Source organism: Trichechus manatus, unplaced genomic scaffold (assembly GCF_000243295.1).
Source record: "Trichechus manatus latirostris isolate Lorelei unplaced genomic scaffold, TriManLat1.0 scaffold00150, whole genome shotgun sequence".
In the NCBI taxonomy this organism is placed as follows: Eukaryota; Metazoa; Chordata; class Mammalia; order Sirenia; family Trichechidae; genus Trichechus; species Trichechus manatus.
In genome coordinates this window covers 2,251,030-2,274,130 of record NW_004444086.1, presented here as the reverse complement: position 1 = coordinate 2,274,130, position 23,101 = coordinate 2,251,030, and the positions used below count along the sequence as shown (strand labels likewise).

The following is a 23,101-nucleotide window of genomic DNA, read 5'->3' as shown; positions in this document are numbered from 1 at the left end:
ATCTCTGTGGGTCTAGAGGTGTTAGTTCCAAAGGGCGAAATGCTCCCACCTGGAGACACAACACTGATTCCATTGAACTGGAAGCTAAGATTGCCACTCAGCCGCTTTGGGCTCCTCATGTCTCTGGATGAACAGGTGAAGAGGACTGTTACCATATTGGTTGGTGTGACTGATACTGATTATCAAGTGGAAATAGGATTGATATTGCTTAACGGAGGTAAAGAAGAGTATGCCTGGAATAAAGGAGATCCCTTAGGGCATCTCGTATTACTAACATGTCCTGTGTTTAAAGGCAATGGAAAAATACAGCAACCCAATTCTGACATGATTACTAATAGCCCAGACCCTTCAGGAATGAAGGTTTGAGTCACCTCACTAGGCAAAGAACCACAACCAGCTGAGGTGGTTGCTGAGGCTAAAGGGAATATGGAATGGGTGGTGGAAGAAGGTAGTTCTAAATACCAGTTATGACTACATGACCACTGCAGAAATGGGGTCTGTAATTGTTTTTTAGTATTTCTTCCATGTTTTGTTATACATGTACGTGTGTATAGAAGACTATCTGAATCTCCAATTTATAGGACTAATTCTAGTCCTACCTTCTTCCAGTTTTCAGTAAACAGAAAGAAATTTATTCACAGGTATAATATGACAAACCAAGGGCCAAGTTTGGAGATATTAAATCTATCTGGAGGGTGAAGAGAGACTTAATGTAAAAGGTAATATTAAACTTGGAGGGATCATAAACAAGGACACCAGTTAGGTACTACTGAAACAGGGAAGGCAGCAGAAAATGAGGTCCTGAATTAGGCCGCTGGCAAAGAGAATAGAAAAAGACTACCACACTATCCACTCTCATTAATCAGCTGGGGAGCACTAGAAAGATATGATGAGTCCTGGGAGCTAGGTGTACATCTTAGCAGATGCGTATTCTTAGCAATACAGAGAAACATTTATACACAAAACAAAAGAGGTAGCCTTTTCTTTAGTTATCATTCTGTTTTTGTTTTTTATTTATTTTTGTTGCTGTTGTTGTTCAGAGGAAAAATAATCAGAAGTCAAGGATGTTTAAAAATAAAATCTAACCTCAATCCATTGAAAATGAGAAATAAGACTGAAGCTTGGGAGAGACTCTTTTAGAATACTACATGAAAATGGGCTAATACTGTTACATGACAGAGAAGCATAAAAAAAAATCAGTAGATAATTAATCAGGCTAAATATTGAAACAATCCATAAGCCTGGTTAGAAATAAAATAATATAAATTTAATTATTAATTGTTAATTTCTTCCTTAACAGCAAGGAAACAAATTTCATCATATAGAAATTTCAAAAGTATCAGAATTTCAGAGAAAAACTGGCAATTTGGAGAAAAAGAAGATAATATCTTAAAAAAGGAAAAACTTTAACTCACACAAAATTTGTGAAATATTCTCTAAGTATTTCATATGTACCTAGTATTTACACAGCAGTTTTTGTCATTATGTAAGGAAAATTCATAAATGAATTTTTTCGCAGATAAAAAAATCTATTCTTTGAATACTGCAATCCTCCTACTAATTCCTAGCACTGCATCCATTTTCTTACTTATCATTTAAGAAATAAAAGTCTATGTGTTCCTGCTCTCCCATTAACCAAACCCAAAATAATCCCCTTGCCACTGAGTTGATTCCAACTCATAGTGACCCTATAGGACAGAGTAGAACTGCCCCAAAGAGGGGCTGGTGGATTTGAACTGCTAACCTTTTGGTTAGCAGCTGAGCTCTTAACCACTGTACCACCAGGGCTCCCTCCCATTAAAAGTATGCCTTAAAGTTTTTCTAGATTACATACCCTTTAGTGTCAGTAAAACTATGTGCTTACAAAGGCCTAATATCTCAAGATTAGTCAAGTTGTCACGATGTACAATTCAATTTTATTTTGATCAGCAAGTGGGATGTGACAAGAGCCAGAAGGCTGGGGGAAAGCATGAAAGAGAGATGCCCTACTCACCAAACCACGCCTGCTGGTCTCCTTGAACTTCTATGGCTAAGCCAAAGTCTGCCAGTTTCACAGCTGCTCCTTTGGATTTGCTAGCTAAAAGCAAATTCTCAGGCTTTATTTAGAAAGAAAAAAAGAGACTGGAGTAAGTACCTATTTTAAGTGATTAGCCAAAATTAACATTTTACAAGATTAGAAGAAAAAAAAAAAAAAGTCATGCACTGTCCTCTTGCCTGGAGACTGCCATTCCTAAATCCCAGAGAAAACATGGTTAGCAAATGATTAAAAATTGTCATGTGTGCAGGCTTCAGACAGATGCATAAATATACCGGAGAGATACTGGGTGGAAGAGAAAATACACTTGGGGCGAGATCAAATGAAGGGGAGCACCTGTCTTGACCTGCTCACATGCTTCCAAGGGCCACCTGACGTCCAGAGTTGGCCATAGACACTGATTTAGAAGCCTAACACAGCAGAGACATTTTCAGCAGAAGGAAACTTGGCAAAATGATAACAAGTGTTGGACCAATCTACAGACATTTGGCAAATGAAACTGCACAAATTAAGTCCTAGCTGACTTCAACAGTTTGGACCCAAATGTGGTGATTTTGATTCCTCAATGTTTCCAAACAATTTCCATACAAATTTTGGAGATTTATTCTGACTTACTTATTAAAACTGCTGTCTTTAAGAATCTGTTTATTCTTAAAGGCATAAAGAGTGTACTACTATTTGCCAAATGTTACAGTTAGTTTTTTTTTAACATAACTTAGATTTCTTCATAGTGTGACTCAAAACATCACTTACATATATATTTTCACATCTAAGAATTCCATGAGAAAGATTTTTACTTTCTTGGGTATTTATCGTTACTCAAGGACTGATTACTCAGTCTTGGAATAAGGCTGTGTCTATACCACTGCTTCCCAACTAGTGCATCAAGACTTATTGGTGCTTTGAAAAGAAGCACCAGGGGAAATTTTGTAATTTCTCTGAACCCCACTTTTTGGATTTTAAGAAACGAAGAGAGAAAATGGTCAGGAAAAGGAGGTCGATTAATATATATATGTAGTAAAGTCTTTATATGCCCAGGTTTATCTGGATGAACATACGATGGATTGGAATACATACAGGAGAATAGTTCAAAGTTTTCCAGCCATGGGATAGGACTCAGCAAATTTAGAGGTGTGTCTTAGACTGAAAAAAGTTGGGAAACAATGGACTCTACAAGTGTCAAAACAACTGTTCAAAAATCTAGAAATTCAGTCCATCAAATTAGTTTTATTTATACGTTGACAACTAATTTCATATTTTTCATGGAATTGGCTATTTTTTTTTTTTTTACTAAATTAGTTGATTCTGTTGGTTGTTTTGACCTTGTGTAAACACAGCCCAAACCAGTATTTAATTTATTAATTAAGCCAGCCATGCAAATTAGCAAAGACCCATAACCAGAACTTGGAAGAAATTAGGTTAAATCTATAGAAAACATCAGAGTGTGGGCAAGTAAATTCTAATCAAGTACCAGACTTTTCAGGCTATTGCTGCTCACTGCCATCAGACTCATTATTATTATGACAATTGGTAAATGTGAGGAAACCTTCATAATTTTCTAGGGCTCACAGAGTTTTGGAACTACCTCAACAACTGAAAACATAATAATTTATTCTGAGGTTGGGAAGAAGACGTCTTAAGAATACGAAGGATCTCCATGCTGGAATAACTTTTAGTAAAACCTAACATTCATAATTACTTGGAACTCTGGCTATCTATCTGTATAGCATCTAACCATGCTATACTATTATATTTGGCATTTTATTTTCACAACTAAAATTTATGGTCTACATTCATACACTTTTAAAATATAATCAAGATATTTTCCAGCTTTTAGTTTGTGGAAGAAATAACTTAGAAAAATCAAATCAAACTGCAAGCAACAGCTGATTCTACTTCTTTGTGACCTTCAATTTCAAATACATTGAAATGTCAGAGATTTCGGCTAATACATATATGCCCTAATTTGTCAGCCACAGACTAATTCAAGGGAAGAGTTCCAATCACTTTAGAAATCATTAGTCATTTTAGGTCTTTTAAGTCAAGTGGTATTGAAGTTTGTTGAGCAAATGCCAGTATCATTAGTGAACAAATTAAAAAAAAAAATAAATGTGCTTTTACTCTTATAACTAAATCAAAAAGCTTCTGGGCAGTGCTGTGTGCATTATGCCCTTAAACACCACGTATCTGCCAATTCAGAATAAACGGAACGCCTCAGGTTTTTATCATGCATGAACTTTGAATGACTGGGGCAAGTATTCATAACTAGAGATGACCTAGAAGACCTCACTGTAGGGCCTTGTGAGTCATCCAGGAAAATAATAAATTCATCTGGATAAGTGTTTCACTTTGTACCCATGAAGACTGTTCGGCTGCAGTTATGTACAGGAAAAGGCAGGGCTATTTCAAAGCAATTACAGTATACAGTTTTAAAAATTAATAGGACTGAAGTAGCTTCATGTTTATGTATATCCTTAGGCAAATCTACAGTATAGAATCATGGAATGCAAACTGAAAAATTAGGATGATTTCTGGTACTATTAAAGGACTGTTTGCTTTATAAAATGTTTCAACACGAGACTGCCTTAAGGGCCAGCTTCAAAGAGACATTACAAATATCACACAAATTTGATTTATATGCAACTCTTTGGAATATATCAGTTTGGATAATCCTGTTATCATATTTTGCAAGGGTGGGGGAGGTTTAATCACCAAGAACTTCTAAAGCAACAACTTAACCAGAACAGCCACATTAATTCTGGTTTTCTTTAATCACTCTCACCCAGCGGCCTCCAATTTAAAACTAAGTTGTTTTACAAAAGTTCATTGGCAAGTAGGTTAGTTTGAATTCTGAGTGTCTACAGAAAGAAAGGTAATTTGTGGTTATTGTCTACAAAAGATAAAAGAGTAGAATTTCTCACCTAATCAGTGGCTACTTCCTTAGAAAGGATCACCACTAGACTCTTACCTGCCACTATTCAACTATTTCGATTTCTGAAAACTAATGATAAAGGTGAGGTCAGACACATATATCTTCCAATACACTTACAGTCATTACCATGGGGACATGGCACTGTGAGAGAGATGGCCAGCATGATGATATAGAAAGAGGGTGAAGATCTGGGTTCAGCCCTTAATGTTACTAACTACCTGAACTTGGGCAACTCTTGGAGGTAATTAATAAGTTTCTTCATCTCTCAAATGGACGTTACAAAGATGATATTATATCTCGTAAAAGTACATACAGAATGATGAAATCCAATGGGATTTTATTAGAGGAACTCTGTCCTCTGTAAGGGACAATGTTCACGTTAATAATTAGCTATTATACTCCAGTGTAGCTGGCCACTTCAATGTGCAGAACATTCATTATGTGTAATGAATGTTCATAACTTGAGGAATGTCTGTACTCCTAATGTAAATGTAGTCTATTATGTTAGTCTTCATATATTGAGAATGTCTCCAAATTCTTACAGGGCAATCATTTTTAAGGTTATTTTTTAAATAGATTCTATTGACATTCTCACACATAGGTTCCTTCCCCACCCCATTGCTTCCTAATGATGCAGGATTTTCCGTGACATCTGGTCTCAATGTCAACAACCATTTATAGCATATCAGCTGTAATGAGCAGCAACTGTTAGCAAGTTTTGTTCTGTACTTGCATATGAATACAATAGCAACTTCTTTCTTTGTGATTTGAGATTTTCTTGAAACTGTACAAATATCTCAGAGTACCTAGGCATGTTGCTGGAATACTTTTAGAACTAGAAGAGACCTTGGAGATAATCCAAACTCTTTAGTTTTCAAATGAGGTAGGGAGGTCCAGAAAGATGAAGCAAGGACTTGAAACCAGATTTCCTGATTCCTTCATTTTAAGGATTGATGCTGAGGAAACTCCTCAGGTGGCTATAAAAATGGTTCATTTTCAAAAAGATAGCCCATTCAGTCGAAGTTTTTTAGAAGAATGTTACGTACTCAAAAAATTTACTACTCATAGTCCAAATTAGTAAAACAAGGGATAAATTTATGATAAAGACATGGTTTTAATCTTGCTTCTTAAAAACGTCATAAACACATCATGAGGATTTCTAAATCAGTGTGTCCTTCACTAAGAAATTGATTTGGCAATGATCATCTTCAGCATTAGTCATATCACAATTTATCTGTGCACATATCTGATAACTAGTGAATGAAATATATATAATTATATATTTTACTTTTCTTTTTATGCTTTTTTCTTTATATTATAAAAGCAGCAAGTTATTAATTTTTTTTATTTTTCCATATTATTTGATTCCTACATTCTCTTGGATATTTTTTTAAGGAGTAAAAATTGTTTTTTTTTTTTTTTTAGTTTCTCTCCTCTATTAGAAAGTCTTGATATTTCAACAGAAGCTGAACATCACCAACACATCTCTCACGTATTTTTAAATTATCTTCAACTCAATGGACTGGTGGGTTCCATGTCTATGAGGTCTGTTTCTGTTTTGCTCTTATTTTTTTATACCTGAACTTCAAGCCATCGTGTCATGAATGTCTGATATTGAGTTATACCAACCTGCTCCCTATTAAGTAATCTATTTTTCAACACCCATAACTGATTGTTTTGGTGTGGCCTAAATTAAATGTGGCAAATGCATTTAATCCTTCTCTATGTATCATTTTCCAAAGGCTATGGCCAGTGCCACATTACTGATTTTCTAAATAGGAAATTTTTACTTCATACACCAGTCTATTTAAAATAATGTTGCCTTGCACTCACTATTATATTTTAAATATACCTTCTCCTCTTTATTCCCAATGATATTGGTTTTTTATAGCTCTAGAAGGTTCATACATATGACTATTTTAATCTTTTGATTCACTAAACTTAGAACAATTTTCCACAATAATTCTTAAAGCTGATGGTAAAATTATTTTCCCATCATTGTTTTGGTCTCTGTAAAGTTATTCAATTCATCCAACTAACTGAACTGAGGAGTAGTAGTCGTAAGCATGCAGACCTTGGAACCAAATTGCTTGGGCGCAAATCATCTTGCTAGCTAAGTAACCTCAAATAAGTTATTTCACTGATTTTTGCTAATTCTTCCCTTATGTAATATGGGGATAATCACAGTTCCTTCCTGATAAAGTTGTTGTGAAGATTCATATGATAACTTGGTACATGGTACAAGGTATATGGTACCTGCCTGATAAATGGCAGCAATTATCATTTCTATTATTGAAGTCCTGCCTTGATCCAAACTCATCCAAGGACGAGAGTCATATTTCTGAACTACTGTACTATAATTATATTACCTTTGCTAGATGTCCCTGATACTACCTCTGTCTTTCTGGATGATGTTGATCTATTAGCCTGTCACTGGATACACCTCAGACAAAAGGTTGTGGCCCATGTATTCACTGGGTACAGCCTGGTGCTGACTGATGTACTTCTTTTATGCTAATACTTCATCACCCTGAACCTTCTCCTATTGCTTGTTTCTGGGACATCCTCAAACTGTCTCTGTGTCTCAGCCTTATGCTGAGGTCCTGATAATTTTCCATCAGGTGTATTCCACTGCCTAATGAGCCCCCAAGAGTGGCAGTTATTCAAATATTGAAAGTGATCTTTATGCTAAAGACATACATATCCTCTGTTTTATTCAATATTAACATCCTTAACAATCTATTTTAATCAATGTTGCCTTTTATATTGTAAATGTACTTTCGGTTGAACTTCATTCATTTCTAACTTCAAGGAATATGCCTCAAGTATTTACAAGGAATAAGGCAAATACAAATGTTATTAAATGTTCTTTGAGGAGGGGCTTACAAACAAACTGCACATCACACATATGCTTATAGGTGCCTTTGATAATCATGACAAACGTAAGACTTTCTGTATTTTCTTCCCGATATGAACAAATTAAACAATGTGCATCAAACATCTGTATTATACATGAATTAGTATAAGAATCTGGATAAGAAAATAAAAATGTATGGCCTAAGAATAGTAAGGGCAACTTTTTGTTTTAAAATCTGGTAATAGGAAAGTTAAGCAGTTGCTCCCCATTTTCATTTTCATACATTGTTAAAATGGAAATCTATAGTTTCCATTCATTTAATGTTTTAGAAGAATATATCTCTAAAGTCTACAGTGGTTTACACGAAGACTGATTTTCAACAAATCACTGCCTAAGTTTACTGGCTATGTTTATCAAATGGAGTGCACGTGGTAGATATAAAAGACACAAAACAAAGTCAACACACTCAAGGTGTGGATAAATTGCCTCTAATGCACAAGTTTTGGACTCTTGTACTATGTTTATGAAATGGCTTACTAAAATCAGCACTGAGAACCAGACTCAATGGAAGTCTACCAAACTTAGCAATCTGACAGAAATTAAGACAGAAATCTTAGAAATAATAACAAGCTCTATCAGAAGTTGCTTTAGTATGGGGGAACATCTCTGTCTTCAGAATGAAGAATAGACAGCAAAAACATTTTTCTCCTTGAAAGGAATATGATGGGTGCTGCAGCAGGCTATCTCTTTGGGTATCAAGCCTCCCTAGAAATCACCTGCCCAAGATTTTAATTATTGCCCTCTGTTTAGCTCACGTCAGAAAATAATTCTTCCTTGGCAGTCTACATTCTAGTCCTGCTGCCACCTCTGATTCAAGTTCTGGTCTTTGAAGAGCTCAGCTGAGTCTGGACACATATAGAAGTTCAATATCATGACCCTACAAAGTATATTTTAAAAGTTATGGAAGAAAAATCACATTTTTCATCCTTGGCTTTTACAGTACACTTACGGTTATACAATATGGAATGAAGTGTTTTAAATGATAAATTTATTAAAGAGTATCTGATAATATAGCACAAATAATGTGACTGTCCATATATGTTCACTTAAAAAGGAATGCAGCACTGTGGGTTCTGAGAGCTAACAAAAAGGGGCTCTGTCTACTTGGCTAGTAAGGAATCTTTAAGGCGATCGCCAAAGACATGAGTTTTCAAAGGAACATGCTGTTTTTCCTTTATCCTAAAGGATAAATGTGGTAAGCATTAGCAGATGTACACAGTCTTATCTTGGCTCTTCAAAAGAAAATGCCCTTAACCAAACCTTTGCTTTTGATACTGAAAGCTCTCAGAATCAGGCTGAAGTCAGAGAGATTTCAGAAAACTAAGCCAATGCTGTGTTTACAAATCACATCTTTGTGTAAATCACCGTGGATCTTTATAAACCCATTGCCTGAAGTTGATTCCAACTCACAGCCACCCTACAGGACAGAGTAGAACTGCCCTGTACGGTTTCCAAAGGGCAGCGGGTAGATCTGAACTGTAGACCTTTCGGTGAGCAGCCAAGTGCTTAACCAGTGCACCACCAGGGTTCCTTATGTTTTAGAATAGTACATCTGTATAAAGATACATGCAGCCCTGGTGGCACAGTGGTTAAGCACTTGGCTGCTAATCAAAAGGTCGGCAGTTTGAACTCACCAGTCACTCCAGGAGGAAGATGTGGCAGTCTGCTTCCGTAAAGATTTACAGCCTTGGAAACCCTATGGGGCAGTTCTACTCTGTCCTATAGGGTCGCTATGAGTCGGAATCAACTCGATGGCAATGGGTTTATTCTAAAACATATTAAATGAGTGAAAACTATAGATTTACAATTTACTATAACTCTAGAGAAGTTTGTATGTAAGAAACCAGTCTAGGTCCTCCCACTGAACCCATACAGTTCTGTTGTTTCTGATGTTAGTCGATTCCAACTCACGGCAACCCCATGTGTGAAAAGTAGAACTGCTCCACAGGGTTTTCAAGGCTGTGACCTTTCGGAAGCAGATCACCAGGCCTGTCTTCCAAAAGGCCTCTGGGTGAGTTTGAACTGCCAACCTTTATGCTAGTAGCTGAGCGCTTAACAGTTTGTGTCACATAAATATTATTTTATGGTAAATTTGTTTTACATTTTTTCATTTGTAGTTTTCAAAAGGCACCAGTATCTTGACCTCTGTGAATATAGCTAAAGAACCAAGAAGTCTCAGTGTCCTTAGAATTCCTAAGAACTAATGTTAAGGGAAAGAGAATTTTAGAGCCCAAAATGGGGTTCTGAAGGGGTAAAACACCTGGGCCACAAGTCTACTTAATAGCTGTATCTCTACTTACTATATAATTTTGATAAGCATTTACATAAAGTTAGGTATGTATTGTATGAGTGTAAAATAGTATGTTTGTTCAATGTCCACAGAACTAGTTTAGAATGAAGAAGAGATAACAGTCCTCCTAAAAGTCAAATTAAATGATACATCCATTCTTAGGAGGAAGGAAATAGCAACCTATTTATAATTAATGTGAGAAAATTATTTCTCTCTGGATAAAATGAGATTTATACAAGTCTCAAGTGTGCATTAGAAAAGAGACAAAAAAGAGAGAGAGAGAGTGTGGTAAGGGAAAGTGTTTTTGTAATATGTTGGAATGAGTCCACACAACTTGTATTGCTCATATTTTCACCTTTACAGGCATAACTGCAGCTGAACAGTCATTAGGAACTGTGTGGTGCTTTATCTTCTCCAAGGGCATTACTCACCTTCAGGTCCCGATGGACTACGCCCATCTGATGGCAGTGTAGCACAGCCTCCAGGATCTGCTGAATGCAATGACTGCATGCAAACACCAGGGGGCGTGTGTTAGTTCCAAGCTTACACTCACTGTCTGTATACCCTCAGAGAGACTGGGTTAAAGTGCAAAACTAGCAGACAACTGGGGATGTATTTTACCACCTCCAGTAATGTAAACATATTGCTCAAGTAGAGTGACTACTACCTCAGAACAATCAGGATCTTGCCAGATGTGTGCCAGAATGTGGGATCTACTTGTAGAAAAATCCATCTTGAAAATATTTCATTTAATGTAGGAAGTCATTTCCTGGTTATCAATTCTTACAGGAAATGGACTGGAAAACAAATATCATTTTTATGGCTGTGGTTCTCCACGCCACATCCCCAACAAAAAACTCTGTTTCCCTGCTCTCTCTCATTTTTCTAGTGTCATTCCACAAGCTGTGACATCAGCAGTCAAGGCACCATTAAGGTTAAATTAGGATACGTAATGAAGTTTTGATAAATCATTAACTTCTTGTGGTTTAATTTAGCTGGCAATTATTATCTCTTGCCTGAGGGTTCATCAGACTCAAATGGAGCAACGTGTAACCAGTTGTTCTGCTACAGCAACCCATGGTCTCAGAGCAGAAGTGGTGTTTAAATCTACAGGCGGACATACATCACAGGCCAAGTTTATCCCCAGGCAAATGTTAGATAATTCAAGAAAGCGTGCCCCCAAACCGCCTTTGGTGGGTTACTGCTTGGAACCTTAGTGGGTTATATTCTTAATATTGTCCTTCCTTTTTTGCTATGATGTATATGTAGCCTGTAGATGAGCAAACTGAAAGAGGCATCATGCATTATCATTTCATCATTTAGTTGTTTTAGGGAAAAGTTGGAAAAGGCAAGGGGACCATTATAAATACCCACCCTCTGCCCTTTTTCCAGAAAAAAACCAAAACAAATAAAAAACCTCCTTTGATTCAGATTTATGGACTCCATATACTGACCTTCAGGTCCCTGTGAACTATGCCATTTAGGTGACAATGATTTACACTTTCTAGAATCTGCTGTATACAATGACTGTAAAGATACAAGGGCAGAATGGAAGGGAGAACATTTTAAAGGTACATAATCACATTGGATACAAAATAAAATGAAAGTTCAAACAAAACAAACAAACAAAAAATTACATTTTTCACATATTTTTAGCTTTACACTAGAATTGAATAATGCTGAATAAAGCTAATTCTGGTTCTAACAAAAATGACATCCAACACAGAATTTGTGACATGTTCAGATAAAACAATTTGAGTTGTGTTTTTTTATTACAAGTCTACAAATTAAATCATATGTACAGAGAAGTTGAAATTTTCATATTCAGGAAGAAAAATTTATAAATTTATAATTCCCATAATTATCTGGAAAAATTCTTCAAAGCTATAGAATTTATAAGTATTTCTCATACACATCTAAACTGTTTAAAATCTGAGGTCACAATTAAACATAGGTGTTGAAACAAGAGGGTAAATAAACAGATGAAGTGGCAGGTGAAACAAGGGTTAAAAAAATGGAGGAACACATTTACCATTGTGACTTGGAAGGAGTGCTTCTTATCTAACATATTGATGCAAATCCCCAACAACAGAGGGAGAATTTAAAGTAAATTCATGACATAAAACAAACGCCTCTTCAGTACAGAAATACTTCAGGGAAGGGCTAGGAATCTTGTAAAAAATAATATTTAAAAATCCTCTGGAACACTGGTAATTGTTGAACACATTTCCATGTATCTCAACTGAGGAAAACCTTTGTCTACGACTGTGTCAAAATGTATAACTTATACCATTTTTATTAAGGCTCACTGATGTCAAGTAGACTAATTAAATTAGAGGAAAGAAGTCATTGATTGGCACCTACAAGGTCCCATGAGCTGTCATCTGACATACAATAACGTAGAACATGTCACCCTGATGAATTTTGTAAAAGTTCACTGTGCAATTCAAATGCAGGTATGCACAGAACTACATTCATTCAAGTATTAAGCAAACATTTTAATAAGGATATTTTCAACCATTTAATATATAAAATAATATTCCTCCAAAGTAAATTTGTGAATTTAAAAAGCAATCATCTGTTTTATGACAACATTAATGTCAAAACAGTGATGACTGTGCTTTTCCAGCTGTAACTCCATTAACAGAACCAGTAAACAGCTTCACACTGGTTGTTTTTGACTGAATAGCTTATTTGGGTGTTAGTAATTATTTTTTTAATCCTATGACTCTTTTTCTTCCATAATAATGTTTATTTCATACTGCTTTTTAGGGATATTTCTCTTTCTCTTCTGAAAACAAAGGTCTAAGTTATTGAGCCTAGGGAATAATAGAAAATAAAGAAGAAAACAACTCATATTCCGTGAACTTTCTCGTTTTTTTCACTAGTGATGATGGATTCTTAACTTCTTGGGGACTAGTAAGAAAACTGACATTAAGAAATTACCTGAGGAATTTTCTCTTTATGCTTGTAGTTGGGAAGAGAATGTTTCCTCTTGTTTTTGTGTGGGACCAGGGACGGATTACCCAATAAGCAAGGTACGCACAGGCTTACTTGTGCTTGCTGACTAATATGTAGTGCACAATTTCACCTGTTTCACACCACAGCAAGGATGTATTGAAGCCCAAGTGAAATTGTGCACTATAGACTAGTAAGTAAACACAATTAAGCCCGTAAGCCTGTGCATATCTTGCTTACTGGTTAATCTGCTCCTGTGTGGGATCGATCCTAAAATATATCCCACGATTAATTAACAAACTTATTACCAGCATGCATATTAAATGGTACAACCCATAGGGTCTATCCTTTAGGGCTCTTTATAAAGGTGAAAACAGTCTCTTTTCTAATTTCAACCAATAATCTTCAAACATTATGACAATCCGTTTAATGTAACTTTGAAAGGTAATAAAATAACAAATACAATTCCCTAACTTGTTTTACTGCCTTGATCAAAACTATTACTGTCTCTTGGCAAGTGGGCAAATAGCTACTTCCAAGGCTGCTCTGAAACCCCTTTTCAGAGGCTTAATATGAGGATTTGGGGGTAAGGTGAATCAAACAAGTAAGGACTCACTTGTCATAGTGTAAGTAGCATGGGACTTTTTATTTGACTTTGGCAGTAAAAATTCCATTACAAATTAGAGTGTAGTCATGTATAGACAGATTCACAGAATGCCATAAACAGTGGCATTAAACCAAGAAAATAAATTCGAAATATGGAAATTTGCCTCTGTATGTATGCAAGTACTATTATGAGGAATGAGGTGGGGAGCCTCACTATCAGCTGAGTATCTACTGAGGATCAGACTACAGTGAGATTAGCAAGCCTTCAGAAGCTCAGAAAGCATTAGAGAATGAGGGCAGATAGTCAATAACTCAATTTTCATCACATCTCATTCACACGAGACAATCACTCACACCTAGATAACCAGATTTTTCAAAATAAGTGCCAACTACAGAATATATGGAGTCCCTGGGTGGTACAAATGGTTTACATGGTTGGCTTCAAACCAAAAGGTTGGAGGTTCGAGTCTACCGGAGGTGCCTTGTAAGAAAGGCCTAGTGATCTACTTCCAAAAACTCAGCCATTGAAAACCCCATGGAGCACAGTTCTACTCTGACACACATGAGGTTGTCATGTGATGGACTCTACAACAACTTGTTTGTTTGTGTTTTTTATAGAATATATGTAAGGAATGCTGAGGAAAATTAGAACCATATAGTCTAAATAATATCTAAGCCAATGAATTAGTGTTACTTCACTCCAAAAACAGTGCCTTTGTGTAGTCTAGGAAGTTTCAACTTAGATACAATGTTTGCCTGTTTTAACCTCTGTAACGATTTTGTCAACTAATGAGATTGATAAATCACTCACTTGACCCTCTGAAATACATAGATACTTTACAAGTCAGAGTTCCAAGGGTTTTAATGGAATTTCCAAAGAGTTAAACAGTTAATAATAATGATTTAAGGAGACCACTCGGGCTTTTTTCTATCTGCTTCTTTTTATGGACTCTGATTAGACATGCGGTATTCAATAAAATTTTCCATAATGATGGAAATGTTCTATATCTGCTGTGTCCAACTGGTAGGCACAAGCCACTTATGGCTAATAACCACTTGAAATGTGGCTAGCTCCACTGAGGAACTGCATTTTTACCTTTAATTAATTTAAACTGAAATTGAAACAGCCACATATGACTGGTGACTATCACACTGGGCAGCCCAGACTAGAAGATCTCAATCTTTGATCTTTGTTAAAAAAGTATATTTATTTAGCAGAAGTTATTCATTAGGCTTTTTTTCTTTTGCTTCTTATAAAAAGAGGCAATCAAACTCTAAATGCTAGATAAAAATAAAGTTTACACCATATTTATAGATTTTTTTTCCCCCAAAGAATCCTGAAGATCCTTAGGGACAGAAATACCAATTAAGATGGACTGATCATGAAAAGAAGTCCAAGATGGTATTACGAGATTCTCATAAATACTAAAGCTTCATGATTCATTTGTAAAGAAATATATCCAACAAGTGTCATCTGAATGCTGAGTCTTGTGTCTAGCCCAGGGCAAGTCACTTACCTGGCATCAGCTTCACTGTAATACTCCCTTGCCACTATGTCCTCAAACAGTTCACCTCCAGTGACTCTGTAAAGACAAATAAGATATACACATAAAAAAGAAAAGACAATTAGGGATTATTAGGCGTGCAACTGTTGTTAGTTGCCATCGAGGAGAACTGCTCCATCGGGTTGTCAGGGCTGTGACCTTTCGGAAGTAGATCACCAAGCCTGTCTTCCGAGATGCCTCTAGGTGGTTTCAAACCGCCAAACTTTTGGCTAGCAGTCAAGTGCCTGAACATTTGCTCCAACCAGGGACCAATGTTCATAAATCATTTTTATTCTCATCAGATTCTTTTAAGAAATTATTATCAAAATACAAAGTATTTTAAAAAATCATGAGACAAGTTTCATAATAATCTAACCTATGTTAATCCAAATATTTCCATCTTTTCTATTTGTATTACTAGATCTTGAAGACACAATTTTCTATAACTATAGCCAGTGTTATCTCTTACAGATACTGGTTTCTATGAAAGTCTTTGTTTCAAGTCTGCAAATGTTAATTTTGGTCTGACAAAATGTGTGGAAGAGGTTGGGAGCATTTTCTGAGGACAGAGTAGAACTACCCCATAAGATTTCCAAGGAGCAGCTGGTGGATTTGAACTGCCAACCTTTTGGGTAGCAGCCAAACACTTAATCACTGCGCCACCAGGGCCCCTTCTGAACAAAAAGATAAGATATATATCAGGGCTGTTGAGACGAGTTTGCAAGTTCTTTCTCTCTGGAACAGTCATTTTTTAAAATTGCCCTGAACATGTTCTATGTACTAGAAGCAGCCCTGTAAAATATGTATCTCTTTTTATACTATGGCCTCCATTTCCTTTATGTTCTATGTATTTGTCAGTGTACAAGACTTAGGGCTTTTGCTAATGTCCTGGGAGGCAGCAGTGATACCTTAACCACTGGGAAGGAGCCCTATCTGTCTGCCCTCTTTAGTGCGGACTTTCCCACAACTCAGTGACTGGATTTGTTAATTCAGGAAGTTTCTTCAAACCCTGGGTTTCTAGATTCTCTAAATAAGGAAATGTGGTCATCTCTGGAATTTATTTCTTCTCCTGGTCTAAAAGATCGCTGCTCTTGTTCCAGAATTCCCTAACCAGTGGTTTAGGATTAAAAAACAAAAAGAAACAAACAAAAACTCTGGGTTTTTAAATTTCAAAGTAATACAGTTTTATAGTAAAATTCAAGCCATACAGACAGTGCTAAGTATTCCTCTAATCTCCGCCCCCAAGTCCACTCTCCCAAATGCACTAAGTTTTATGTAAATCCTTTCAATATAGTTTTGTGTTTATCTCTAAGCATATCTACTTATCTCCTTGCAAACACACACATACACTTTTCTCACAAAACTGGGATCATGCAATATATATAAATTATTACATTAATTGTACGTTTCATTTTACACCGAATTACCACTGTTTCATGTCAGAAGACTTTTCCCCTATTTAAAATAATATAGCAATGAATGAGGATAATGCATGCATGTATGTGTGTGTGCGTGTGAGAATATTTATAGAGGATATATTCTTAGAGGTGAAATTGTTGGGTCAACGTGTATCCATATTTACATTTTTTTTTGAAAGATAGAGCAATTTGCACTCCAAAATGGATTGTACCGCCAACATTTTTAAAGCGCCCACAGGCCTATATCATTCCTAATAATGGTTATTATCAATAAACAAAAATGCTTAATTGGAAAAAAAATCTCATGTTAATATGAACTGTTAATTATTAGTAAAGTGGACCATTTTTCTCATGTATTTACACCCATTTCTTCCTCTGCTAGGATCTGACTTGATTTTAAATGGAAATTTCAGCTTTGAGGTTTAACTTTGTAATAGCAACATCACAAAGTACTTACCATGTGCCACACAGTGTATTAATCACTATTGTTGCTGTTATTGTCTGTCATCGAGTCCATTTTGACTCATAGTGACCCTATGGGACAGAGTAGAATTGCCCCATAGTGTTTCCAAGGCTGTAATCTTTATGGAAGCAGACTGCCATATCTTTATCCCACGGAGCGGCTGGTTGTTTGAACCACTGACCTTTCCGTTAGCAGACTAGCGCTTAACCACTGCACCACAAGGGCTATATAACATTATTACCGGTAATCCTCACTATTACCCTCTGAAATGGGTATTACCATTAGCCTAGTTTATTGATGAGAAAATAGAGGAACAGAAAAGTTAAGTAACTTGCCCAAGATTGCACAGCCTTAAGTGGCACAGGCAGGCAATCGAACTCCATAGCCTGTGTTCTCAATCACTACACAATGCAGCCTTTCCAATTATTACACTGTCAATCTTTCCAGAAGTTTAGAAGGCGTACATCATTTGAAAAAGCAACAAATGGAGGTATGAAGTTGGCCTATGTACACTACAGAGTGTGAGATAAAAATGACCCCAGCATTTTGTTTGTTCATTTGTTTAGTTTTTTGTCTTACTAAGTTCTAAACCATCGTCAAATGATAGCATGTTCTGGAGATCACCGGTTACTATTCTCTATCTCTATTCTCCTTTCCTAATGGAAAAGATGGGATATTGCAAACTGTAAATTTGTCTGAAAATTTACGCAAACTTTTTTTCCCCTCTCCATAGCGTTCTGGATCCTTACAAACCCTTTAATGCTGGAGTCATTATTTTCAATCCTATTGTTTTTATATATAAAATGGGTACCTAAATTCACTTATTTAAAGCTTTGTATGGGTTTATTCTGAAAACCATGATTACATTTACATGTAATTTCATTTAACAGCATAGCTGGGGTTTTTTTCTCCCCCAATTAGAATCTGTAATAATAACATTGACTATAACACAAAGTATGCTAGATAAATTATACCAAACAAAGATAAAAAACACTTCCAATAAATCCATCATTGTCTCTATAATGACGAAAATAGGACAAAGAAATACTTTTAAGTTTTGTGGGATTTCATACTTTGAATGTGACTAATGTAGATATGACATATTCATAATTTATCTCTGTTTTTGACCACAGGTATCCTAGAAAACCTGAACCTTGTAAATAATTCTGGAGTGTCAAAGTATTTAAAAAATATTTAGTAAAAAGTCTACTGTCATTAATAAAATTATAGTTGCTTATAGTAATTCCTTAAACTCACTGTTTACCCCATGAGAACTGTCAGACCCTGGACAGCTGAGATCTTGACTTACTGATCTGTTATCTCAGCACCTAACCCAGCATCTGACATATGATATTTGCTCAATTAATGACTATTGAAATACCATTAAATGAATGAATCTAGTCAGAAAATCATGCTACTCATTTACTTAAGTCTGGACTTTACATGCAGTTAAAAAAAAAAAACCCCAAAGTTTAGCTATGCATGGCATTAGGTCTTAGGTTATTTTGTTTTTGTTTTTTTTAATTATCAGCAAGATTTTAATATTTGTTTATAGTTTACAGAGGTAAAATTTATATACAATGAGGTGCACAAATCTTAAACATACCATCTGGTGAGATTTGACAAATGCATACACTTTCTGTAACAGAATTCCTTATTAAGACACAGAATTTTACAGTCACCTAATATGTTCTTTCATGTTTACTGCAAGTCAATCCCTGACCCATCTTTCAGAAGCAATACATTTTGTGATGTTTTTCCACCATAGGTTAGTTCCGTGTTGAGAAAGTTCATGTAACGGACTCATGTAGAACAGGGTTTGGCCAACTATGGCCCATGGAACACATCAGATTGTGACTTGTTTTTCTTTAGCCCATGAGCTAAAATGAATTTTACATTTTAAAAGGGTTGTTTAAAACACAGACAGAGGTATATGCAACAGAGACTACGTATGTGGCCCAAAAGACCTGATATAATTACTACATCTCCTTCTAGTAAAACAATTTTGCTGACTATTGATATAGAATGCATTCTTTTGTGTATGGCTTTGTTCACTCAGCATAACGCTTTTTAGTTTTATCCATGTTGTTGCATGTATTAATAGTTTTTAAAATATTTTTTATTCAGCTGCTTACCAAAAGGTCAGCAGTTCGAACCCACCAGCCACTCTGCAGGAGAAAAGACCTGGCAATCTGTTCCCATAAAGATTACAGCCTAGGAAACCCTGCAGGGCAGGTCTACTCTGTCCTATGAGTCTGAATCAACTTGATGGAACACAACAACAACAATCCTACTGTATGAATATATGGTAGTTTGTTCAGCCATTGTCCTGTTGAGGACACCTGGGTCTTATTTCTTAAAGGGTTTATATTTAAAGAAGAGCATTAAAATGTCAGCAGGCCTAGCATTCTAGTGATTTTCAAAGAACTATATAATAGCTATTAAACAAATTTAAGGGGTGTAGTTTCATGCTGAATTTTAGATTATATAGTTTAAATCTGTCCTTGGCAGCACTCTTTCATCTTTTAGCATTCATTCTTCTCATTATTTAAAAATATCCTAATGCAAATGAAACAATTTTTATCATTTATGCTGTGTATATGTTAAATGTCTAGGATGGAAAAAATGGAGTTCTAACAGAACATACCACTTTAAAAGACAAACTATTGAATTTACTGTAACACATTTCTATACTCACATTACTACTTAGTAGAGCGCAGAATTAAGTGGTACTTATTACAAATTCTTTGAGAATTTTTAGTGTGCTATGTGAAAATTCATACAAAACCACAAATTAAATCAGTCTCATGAATAAACTGTTGCATTAATTAACTAATTAGAGATTTTGTGAATAAATTGGTGCCAGAGTTCTGCTGTGACATCAGGCATATCAATTACAGATTTGAAACATTAATTACAATTTACAAATATGTAGAACATCACATTTTACAGGAAAAAAAATTCTAGAACCATGAAAAGATGATACCCCATGTACCAAAAAGATAAATAATTTTGTTATTGCTATTATTTACAAGGATATTTGTTCATACTGTGCTATCTTTCAGAATGAATTTTCTTTTGTTTGTAGTCTACATCTTTGTGACATATCAGAAAAGGTTGAAGATACTTTCATTATGAATAAAAAATTTGAAAATTTTTATGAGGAAGATAGCCTTGGTGGTACAACAGCTAGGCACTGGGCTGCTAACAAAAAGGCTGGCAGTTTGAACCCACCCAGTGGGTCTGCAGGAGAAAGACTTGGGAATCTGCTTCCGTAAAGATTACAGCCAAGAAAACTGTATGGGCAGTTCTACTCTGTCACATGGGGTCACTATGAGTCAGGGTCGACTCAATGGCTCCCAATAGCAACATGAGGCTAAGTAGCTGATAAGAGTTCAAGATTAGGCTTTAGAAGATACATACGGTGTACCACATCAACTCACTGATTCTGAGGTTAGAACCACTGGCAGTGGTGGGGGAAACCGGGAAAACAAGAACCAGCTAAATCCCACTGAGGAGGCAGTTCCTCCACGACAGGACCAGAAATCTCTCCTAGAAAAAGGAGTAATTCCCCCTGGGATCTATATCTAAAGCTGAAGGACAAATTCAATGGGCAGAGACCACCAGATTGAAATTCAAGGCTCTGAGCAGTAGGAATCATGTTAAGCAAAGAATTATCACAATCAGATTTTTGTTAGTTTGTCAAAAAAATAACAACCATAACCTCGCATTTGGGTGGCAGGTGTTTCTTATTCTAGTGATCTCAAGGACAGAAGCTGTGATGGTGTCACATTTGTCTGTGTTATCCGTGTGTTGCCCAGCACACTGCCTTCCACATTGTTGAACAATAACAATAAGCACAAATACTCTCTGGGTGCACATCACGTGGTAAGCCCAAGCACTGTTCTAAGCGTGGTACAGGTAGCAACCCAAGGACCCTATGAGGCAGATACTGGTGTTGTTTCTACTTTACAAATGAGGAAACTGAAGCAATGGAGTAAGGACTTTTCCCAAAAATGCGCGGCTTAAGAAATTTCTGAAAAAAGGTTTTGTATTTTCTTTTCTCTGCTGCTCTAATAGCTTGCTCCTTGGACACTACTTGGAGGGCACAAGTAGGGTAAGTCAGGGGTCTTTAGATAGCCAAAGGATCATGAGGAAAATCTGAGAGGAATACTGATATAAATAAATTCTCACTGATATCCCTTTTGACCCTCAGATTAAAGTTGGACAATTAGACTGCTGGGGAGTAGTCATTGGCCAGAGTGAAACAGATCAGGGTTCATCAATAGGAGCATTACTAGCTTTTTTTTTGGAGAGACAATCCTTCACTTTGTGAGACTGCTCCATGCATGGCAAGACTGTCAGCACCGGGCCCCACCCTCTGAGTGCCAGCAACCAGTTTTGTCAGTGTAGCAACCTGTGTGCCAATCCCACCCAGGGTTCTCTTGGGGCCCCTGATGAGAACCACAAAGCTAAATGAACAAAATGTATAGAGATATAATTGAAAACTTAGGTCTTCCTTAACATCATGTTTAAAATACAAAGCAAGTCAATCAAACCAATGGTGTAAGCATGTGTGATGGAACATTGTATCTTCAGCACCTTGCTGAGTGCCGTGGCACAAAAAGGAGCTTAATAAATCTTTGCTGAATGAATAAATAATTAAATAGGTTAATCAAACCATAAGCATAAGTTCATAGTTTTATGGTTTGACCTGCAGTTGTGCTAGTATCTCAGGGTGAAGAGGCCTAACCACTTTTCGTATCCTTTATCTTCTGACTTCTAACCAAATCCTGCTGATTGTATCACCATAATGTATTTTGAATGAAGACTTCTTTTCATCTCCACTATAATGTCACCAGCCCAAGTCATCACTGTCTATCACCTGCACTACTGCAACAGCCATCTAATTGGCCCCACATTTCCTCTCCTGACTCCCTGCAATCAGTTTTTCAGCTAGCAGCTTTAAATATAAATCAAAACCAAAAGGGAGGAACATGCTTGGCATTCCTCAAGCTGCAAGAACTGAAGAAAAAATTCAAGCCTCCAGTTGCAATAGTGAAGGATTCTATGGGGAAAATATTGAATGATGCAGAAAGCATCAAAAGAAGATGGCAGGAATAACACAGAGTCATTATACCACAAAGAATTGGTTGACATTCAACCATTTCAAGAGGTAGCATATGATCAGGAACTGATGGTATTGAAGGAAGAGGTCCAAGCTGCACCAAAGGCACTAGCAAAAAACAAGGCTCCAGGAATTGACAGACTATCAATTGAGATATTTCAGTAAACAGATGCAGTGCTGGAAGTACTCACTCGTCTATGCCAAGAAATTTGGAAGACAGCAACCTGGCCAAGAAACTGGAAGAGATCCATATTTATGCCTATTCCCAAGAAAGGTGATCCAACCGAATGTGGAAATTATCAAATATCATTAATATCACACACAAGTAAAATTTTGCTGAAGATCATTCAAAAGTGGCTGCAGCCACTATCGACAGGAACTACCAGAAATTCAGGTCAGATTCAGAAGAGGATGTGGAACTTGGGATATCATTGCTGATGTCAGATGGATCCTGGCTGAAGCAGACAATACCAGAAAGATGTTTACATGTGTTTTACTGACTATGCAAAAGCATTTGATTGTGTGGCTCATAACCAATTATGGACAACATTGCAAAGAATGGGAATTCCAGAATACTTAATTGTGCTCATGAGGAACCTGTACACAGATCAAGAGGCAGTTGTTTGGACAGAACAAGGGGATACTGCTTGGTTTAAAGTCAGGAAAGGTGTGCATCAGGGCTGCATCCTTTCACCATACCTATTCAATCTGTATGCTGAGCAAAAAATCCAAGAAGCTGGACTATATGAAGAAGAAAGGGGCATCAGGATTGGAGGAAGACTCATTAACAACCTGCGATATGCAGATGAC

General features: G+C 36.3%; 1 protein-coding gene across 5 annotated transcripts in view; it reads right to left on the bottom strand.

Annotated features, from left to right (window-relative positions):
• CAMK2D (calcium/calmodulin dependent protein kinase II delta) overlaps positions 1-23,101 on the bottom strand; it is a 376,805-nt gene that overhangs the window by 83,346 nt on the left and 270,358 nt on the right. For 4 of the 5 annotated variants that reach the window (XM_012558245.2, XM_023740191.1, XM_004385900.2 and 1 more), the window contains exons 5-7: positions 15,256-15,321; positions 11,629-11,701; positions 1,994-2,096 (exon numbers count right to left, since the gene is read on the bottom strand). In XM_012558245.2, the coding sequence (XP_012413699.1) occupies positions 1,994-2,096; positions 11,629-11,701; positions 15,256-15,321 (242 nt within the window). Of the gene's footprint in view, positions 1-1,993; positions 2,097-10,605; positions 10,679-11,628; positions 11,702-15,255; positions 15,322-23,101 lie in introns of all 5 variants that reach the window. The other variant, XM_004385901.2, reaches the window with a different exon arrangement.